Raw genomic sequence first — 8,064 nt, 5'->3', positions numbered from 1 at the left:
ATGTTATACAATATATTGTAGGTCTTATACAATCCAAATTTTTTATCGAGTAACACATTAATTCCTTGGTTAAGCTTACATTATAAAATTGAAAGTGCTTATCAAAATAATGACAATGAAAAACATTACCTACATATTATAAATGGACTTTCATCAATGTCATGAGCAAAACATTATATTTTAAGAAAAAAATAACTTTTTCTGAAGGTGAGATATTATGAGGTTTTGTTATGAGCAGCAAATTACTAGATAAAAGTATATTTGCTTGTATATTTTTATGCTGATTTAAATGATTCTTAAATGAGTGAAAAATTCTTAAATAATTAAATTTGTTACATTTAAATACATCTATAGATTTAGGAACATGAAAAATGTTTAAATGTTTTATTAAATGAGAATGTAAAGTAAATGTTGAGTTGCATAAAAAACGATAAAGCATATTTATATTTAAAAGATACCTGTTATATTATAATTTAACAAAAAAATGTATGGACTATGTATTATGTATATATGAATGTGATTTAAAAAAAAAGGAACTATTTTGAGTACTTTAAACAGCAATGACAATTTATATTGACATTATACATATATATGAAATATAAAAATAAATATTATTTAAATCAGAGGTTCCCAAACTTTTTTTCCCTATAGACCACATGCCAATTTTTTCAATTTTCGTAAACTCTTTAAAATGTAATGCTTACAAACTCATCTAAGTGTTTTTCATAACTTACACGGAACTGCTCACCTGAATAGGCTTTATTATGGAATGCATTTTTTTTTAAATAAAAAACCTGTTATTTTTAATAATATCTTTATTTCTTTAATAAGGAAAATATTAAAATCAAGGTTGGATGTAAAACATTTTTTTTTAATCTTTAATCTTTAATGGGAAGGATAAACCTGATGCTTTGATAGTAAATTTTCAATATATGGCTTCAAATTAGTCAGGTTTAACCTCGAATCTCCTCTATTAGTAATTTCCAATCTATTTCTTTTTTTTGTAAGAAGAATGACAACTGTGCTGAAACCTTTTTCCATGCAGTATGACGATGGAAAATCAATCAAAAACTTTCTTGCGATTCTTCATAAAGCAGGTAAAGTAACAGGTATGTCTCTCTGAAGCCAGAACTACTGATACCCATTTCTAAATTGTACTTTAAGTTCATCGTTAATACTTATTCCGATCAGTTCTTCTTGTAAGTTCTTCTAGCACACATATTTTTCGTAAAAATTATTACACACATTTTTGACTCTCGTGAACCTATTTACACATGATGCACCCCCAATTTTTTTTTTTTTGTTGACATAGACCCCTTACAGATCCAAATCGATCCTCAGGGGGGTTAGGACGATATAGACCACTTTGGGAACCTGTAATTTAAATCGTTAATAAAAGTTTTAACAAATAATAATTTTTTGTCTGATTTAAGAGTTATATCAAAAAAATAATTTTGTATGAACAACCAAATTTGTTCACATTCTATGGAATAATTTAAATTTAAAAAAAAAAAAAGATTTAAAACACACATCAACCTTATAAAAAATATTTACCACGGTGTAAAAATCAGTATTGTTAACTACAATATATAGTTGTAATATAGTACCAAATTCAATAGCCTTCTGTATTTTTTGTTCATTTACAGATTTTAATTTGCAGACATCCTATAACAAAATGTATCATAAATTAGGATTTAAATAATGATTTTAAAAGCGATCATTAAAATTTAAGTATATAAAAATAAAAAAGTTCTCAGCCAAGAATTTTAAAAACCTAAAATTTAATTTAATAAATAATTGAATATTGAGATACCAACAAAAAATTTAAAAAAATTACTTACAGGTATAAATGTTACAAATGAAACGGCTTGTTTAGCATTTGATGGTCTATATGTTAATTTAGTAGTGTCTCTTTTACGTTTTTTATCCAATTTTGTAAACAGCGGTTGAAATACTAAAGGTAGCAGTTTGAAAATTGCTATGTAGTTATTTCCTTAAAAAACCAAATATAATATTTAGTCATAAACTTTTAATTTATAACATCTTAGCTATTGCTTATTACATAATATGTAATACTATAATCATAATACTACAAAATAAAAAATATTAAATATTATCTGGGCAAGAAGGAGACTTAAGTTCAGAAAGAAGAGTAGACTTGTTTTGTAACCCAAAATGATTAATATTCTTACTAATGTAGTAGTTGAACTTCGCTGTAAATAAATCAAACTTGAAAAATAACAATTGTTCCTTTCCAGAGTATAAAGTCAAGAATTCAATCTCAATCTATAAAAAGAATACCGTATGTCAATTAATGTTTATTAAAATTTGTCATACAATTTTGGAGAATACTTGAATTTACTCATTCAAACTTATTCTACTTAATGTTTTGAGTAACTAGTCAAACATATAATTAAAAATTTAAATCTTACTAAGAAATAACCCATAGGTTTTTCTTAAAGCAGGATAAAGTTCAACCATTGATTAAATATACATATATATATATATATATATATATATATATATATATATATATGTATATTTAATCAATGGTTCAACGGTATTTTCTTTAATTTTTTTTTTCTTTTTAATCGATAATTGGAAGTTTCTGTCCAATACTTATGTAGCACCTGGCTAGACTGGGTATTATTTTTATGCCACATTATTCTATCTTCAAATTCTAATTAATAATGCAAATTAAAGTAACTATAAAATTTAGGTAGGCTTATATCTATGAAAAATTACCTAGTTCAATAAAAGTATCATCTTCTATAAAAAGTTGTAGGATTATTTCATTATCTGTAGATGGAGTTATTTGTTTTATAAGCTTTTTTTAAGTTAAGTATTTATCATACAATTTTCCTCTTATTGGTTGTACACTTTTTTCTACTTTTAAGTAAAGAATGAAATTAATTACCCTAGTCTCGAATAGAAATAATTGTTCAATACCTACAAATTTAGATTTTAATTAAGTAAATAAATAGATAAGTTTATGTAAAACAATGCATGATAAAACTTTAGAAGGCTAGTTTGGTATATCAGTCATACATATTTTTTCTGAACAAGGTTATACAAAAACATAAATTATCACTAAAATACCTTTTGCCAATAAAGAAAATTTTTGTTTATCAATTTTTGAAGATTGTTGAATTTCATGTTTTAAAATGATTGATGTTAAGATATTTCAAATATTTTGATTTGATGTACCAACAGAATCGTAATAGCTCAATACAATTTATCCATCACTATATTTTTTTGTATATCATTAATATATTTTTTTTTATTTTTTTTTTTTATTCAAGCTACCAATATAAAATTATTACAGCTTAACAATTACAGCTAAAGATATGTTAACAACTAATAATACAAGATATAAATAGGCCTAAAAAGAATATATAATGACAAAAAAAAAAAAGAAAAAGAAAACAATCAGAGTTTAGAAAGTTAACAAGCTCAAACCTACAACAACAAAACAAAAACAAACAAAAGAAAAAAAAAAACGACAAAAAAAAACAGATTTAAATCAATATAATCAAATAGAGAATCCAGCATTTTCGAAGAATTTCAAAATAAAAATGATAATGGCTCTTGAAAAGGAATTAAGGATAACTGTAGGTTCTAAAGACATAATATTATTATTATGTAAAAAATGAAGCAATTTAGATCGGGAAATGGAGAGTGATGAACAATCGGCGAGAATGTGTGAGAAGTCGCAAATTGATTCTTCTGCATGACAAGTGCACAACGGGGAGTCGTTCAAGTCGAGGTGGAAGGCATGTGCGGGAAGTAAATTGTGACCAAGTCTGAGCCTGGTGAATCGGACGATTTGGGACCTGTCAAGGGGCTGGTTAACAAACCATGGGTGTCGTGGAATAGTGGGGGTTATGGATGTATACCACTTAGCGAAATCAGGAGCCACTGATGACCATCTATCTTGCCAAGCATGTTTGTAATTATTTTGTAAAATATTAAAAAGATCCGAGGACGGGATTTTACGCACAGATGGGTATAAGCTATATTTGGTGGATGAGGCGAGGAGATCAGCAACTTCATTGCCTGAGATTCCTGAATGGCCTGGGACCCACAAGAATTCGATTATTATATCCTGAGAGTATAATTCAAAACTTTAGAACGGATAATAGATTTATATACTAATAATAGTGAAGATGGGTGTGCGCTCCACCAAGTGCCTACTAATGCTCTGAGCAAATTGGACCATTTAGAAATTATGCGTTTGAGATAGTTGAAATGCGGGACCCATCTGAGCTTTGGGTCAAGAATGAGCCCAAGGTATGTGATTGTATTGGATGGAACTATGGACTATGAACTATGAACTATGGACATTATCTTCATGAATTTCAAAGTTTGATATAGAAGATATATCTAAGTTGTCTTTCGTTATGTATAAATAATATATTTTTATTGTAATTAATCTAAGTATTAAAAATAAAAATGTAATGCAAAAATAAAATAAATATTTCTTTAATAACCCACCTATTTTGTTTTCCAACAGCAGAAATAATATTTCAATTTGAACTGTAGCTACAATTTTTGTCGTATTTCCCTAACAGATTTAAGTATGTATGAAATATAATATTGTGTTAAACATATCTATAACTATACCTAGTTTATTATCATTTTCTATCCTACTTGTATATTTGTATTGTTTTATAAACAATAAAACAATTATCATTAAGTAGAGAACCTGAAGAAGTTCTAATAGATTGACTTTACTGAACATTTATAGTAGGGCTAATATGATTAATGGATGAAATATAAAATGTACCTAGGTCCTTACAACTTTCTTTTAAATGTATTGTACATTTACAAAATAAATGATTAATGTTAAAATGTTCATAATAGAATAAACAGATTAAAAATATTAAGAAAATAATAAAAAATTTAAAAACGGTAGGAAGGTATAATATAATTTATATTATATTGTATATATATTTGTATAATCCTTTAAAATTGTAAGATATTTTTATAATTATTTTTACACTCACATGAATTGTCTTGAAACTAACAAATGTATTAATTTATTTATTAATTCACCGGCCATTTTCTTAATTTGCCGATTTCTCATTGTTGAAAAGTCAGCATGATTCAAACTCATTTTTTCTCAATTTGTTTTTGCTTTTGCCATGAAATTATTGTAAGATTTTTCATTTCTGAGATTTTTTAATTTTGTTAATGCTGTTGAAATATAATTTTGAGCCATTATCAAATCATTTTTTTTCTTTTTTTGTAGTTAAAATTTTTATAAAATTAGTTAGTGTAAGTACAATATGCAAATTAAATTACTTTAATACAGAATAATTGATAATACTTGAAAAATTTATTTTGTACTAAAAATTAAAAACAATACTGTAAATAGTAATAGTTATGATAATAACTAGATTAGGTAGAATATACGCAATAGTACAAAGTACGCGGACGCAATGAAAACTGTATGATAAATAATAAATATGAAAATAAAAATAACCGATAACATGCAGTAAACACGAAATTACTACGAATATTGAATTTCCAAAATCTCTTATCTAAAAATAGGTACCTAAGTGTTAATAAAGCCGTACGACAATACTGGTACCTATTAAAGCGCGATTCAAAGTTGCATGTTCTCCTTCCACTTTTCTTTTTTTTAAAATGTCGTGAACCCATATAGATCGTTTTTTGACTACCGCACGGTCAATTTCCTCTTCGTCAGCGTCGAGCAATAACACCATCACTGCCAAATTTCTAAGTTTAAATTTCGAAACATGTTGAGAACAATTTCCGACCGTTCGACATGAAAATTGGAATCAACTGAGTGCGTGTCTGTCGTTTTTTATCGGTCGTGTGTGAATTGAACATGATTTTTGTCTGTCGTATCGTGTGGTGTCGTGTCGTGTCGTACTAGTGTGAATCGCGCTTAAAATACAATTATATTTACTCTTACAACCATTAGATATATTTGGTCGATAATATGAAGCCTTTCGATTATTAACAATATTTTTAGGTACAACAGCTATTTTAAATAGTAGATTCTACTATACACAAGCATAGGCGTAACTTGGGGGAATAAGCCCCCAATATGAATTTTAGTCCCCCTTATCATAATTTTTAGTCTTGCTAGCGTTAGCTGCATTATTAATTTTAATTTAAAATATCTTTTTATTTTTTTTATTAATATCTTGAAAAATATTAATTTTTTTTGGTTATATGTATCATTGTAATAAGGTTAGTGATAAGGTTTTACTACATAAATATTACTTAGAAATTATTGATAAATTAAACACAAACATTTTTTAATGTATTTAAGGTCATTAATCATCTTCTGAGCCCTAATTATTACATTTAATTTCTCAGTAAAAATGGTTGATTAAATTTTGGTTGAATAGTCTTAACCATAATCATTGATAAAATACAACTTATTAAATTAAATACATATAATATTATATATATATATACTGTTACGTGCCACCGGCTCGATTTCAAGTGTTGAGAGTCGAAGATGTGTTTAATTTAAATAGACATGAATGTATTGCACGTAACAATACAATATAGTATACACATTATTTGTTCAAGTTAAATTAACTATACAAAATTAAATAATTTGCAGTATGTATTTGTTTATTATTAACAGTGCATTCTTATATTTTTTCAGATTTCCTACTATCCTTATGTTAGAGAAAAATTGTGTAATTTTGTCATCGAATATAGCTTAAAACTTGATATTAATAAACATAGCTTAATATGTTCAAGTCACTTCAAATTCTAGAACACTACCAAAAACTGCAGTTCCGAATATCATAATTACTATAATGAAGAACATAAGTTATTCACTAAAATTACATATTCTTTACAGAAAAGTACTGTAATCCTTTTGATGTAAAGAAAAATATTGTGAAGGTAATATTTTATTAGTTGAATAATAGATCTATAATTATTATTAAAGCTTACTATTTATAATTATTAGAATTGATTTTTTGTGTCTTAACAATGTGCTGTTTTAACATTTTTAGTTACCTGGTAATAAGATTAATTCTGAAAAAGTTAAGTCATCAGATGAAGTATCAGAGTTTAATATATGTATGCAGTCTAACGTCAGTTATAATTATCACAGTTTAAAAATGTGCATGATGAATCATCGATCATACAAGTAATTTTATTACTTTTAATTAGTCTGTTGTTAATTGTAATAACTGTCATAACCATTTTTTTAAATAAAATTTGCCTGTTATATAGGTTATTGCTAATAAGCTGTGAAGGTATATCGCCATTAAATGAGTCTATGCAGTCAGATATTTGTTGTTTGGAAACTTCTACAGTTCTTACAGATACTGTGTGCCGGTATATGGGTACCGAAGAGTGCAACGAGAGATGAGTATTCAACTATTCAGCTTCGTAATCAATGTAAAATAATAATAATATTGAAATCAGTGCTGGCCCGACGGTTTTCGGAGCCCGGTGCAAAATTTTGCGGGGCCCCATACAAATATATTAATTTATTAATTGTTCATATAAATCTATTTTTTTCGTATTATATAACTAAATATATACTATAACTGTATTTCGAATTGTCGTCGACGATAAACAATTTTACAAGTGCATGCGTGTATAATAATTCAAAGCTATGCGTAATTGGTACCATCTTAATTTTCATCGATAACAACCCGTTTACTGAGAAGACCACACGACCACGCGGGTGGCGATTTGCGTACTGGGACTATATTATTTTTATTTACAAATAAAGTAATAATCGTAATATATAATTTGTGGGGCCCCAAGGGCGTATTTAGATTTTTTTTTGGGGGGGGGGGGGAACTGTGGTATTTTTTCCAACTGAAATTTCCCAATTCAGCCTATTAAAAACAAAAGTTGGAAAATTATTATACAAAATTTTTTCCTATAATAGCGAAAACAAGTAACAACTATACGACATAAACCGATCACTGAGATAGTGTGATAATTTTTTAGCTCATAGGGGTTCGTATAAAAATTATACGGTGATTGAGATGCCACAACTCGTATATATCAGTAAATTAATTCAAGGTAAAATAAATCGAAATTACGATAATG

At 26.9% G+C, this 8,064-nt stretch overlaps 1 protein-coding gene across 1 annotated transcript; it reads right to left on the bottom strand.

Annotated features, from left to right (window-relative positions):
- Nucleotides 1-633: 633 nt before the first annotated feature.
- Nucleotides 634-2,498, bottom strand: LOC112691157. Its single transcript, XM_025565307.1, has 5 exons — nt 2,433-2,498; nt 2,193-2,286; nt 1,842-1,993; nt 1,555-1,665; nt 634-1,374 (listed from the first exon to the last, which is right to left on the bottom strand). The coding sequence occupies exons 1-5, from the start codon at nt 2,445-2,447 to the stop codon at nt 1,318-1,320; spliced, it is 429 nt and encodes a 142-aa protein (XP_025421092.1). The 5' UTR covers nt 2,448-2,498; the 3' UTR covers nt 634-1,317.
- Nucleotides 2,499-8,064: the final 5,566 nt, after the last annotated feature.

This window comes from Sipha flava, unplaced genomic scaffold (genome assembly GCF_003268045.1).
Source record: "Sipha flava isolate LNK unplaced genomic scaffold, YSA_version1 570_pilon_pilon, whole genome shotgun sequence".
Taxonomy (NCBI): domain Eukaryota; kingdom Metazoa; phylum Arthropoda; class Insecta; order Hemiptera; family Aphididae; genus Sipha; species Sipha flava.
Note: the sequence above shows the minus strand (reverse complement) of the source record. Positions and strands in the feature narration are given on the sequence as shown.

What these genes read in the sequence shown, in the direction of transcription:
- LOC112691157 (XM_025565307.1), bottom strand. An exon ending in CATTTGTAACATTTATACCT is followed by an intron (nt 1,666 to 1,841) that starts GTAAGTAATTTT and finishes ATTTTGTTATAG; the next exon opens with GATGTCTGCAAATTAAAATC. An exon ending in ATACTGATTTTTACACCGTG is followed by an intron (nt 1,375 to 1,554) that starts GTAAATATTTTT and finishes TTTAAATTACAG; the next exon opens with GTTCCCAAAGTGGTCTATAT.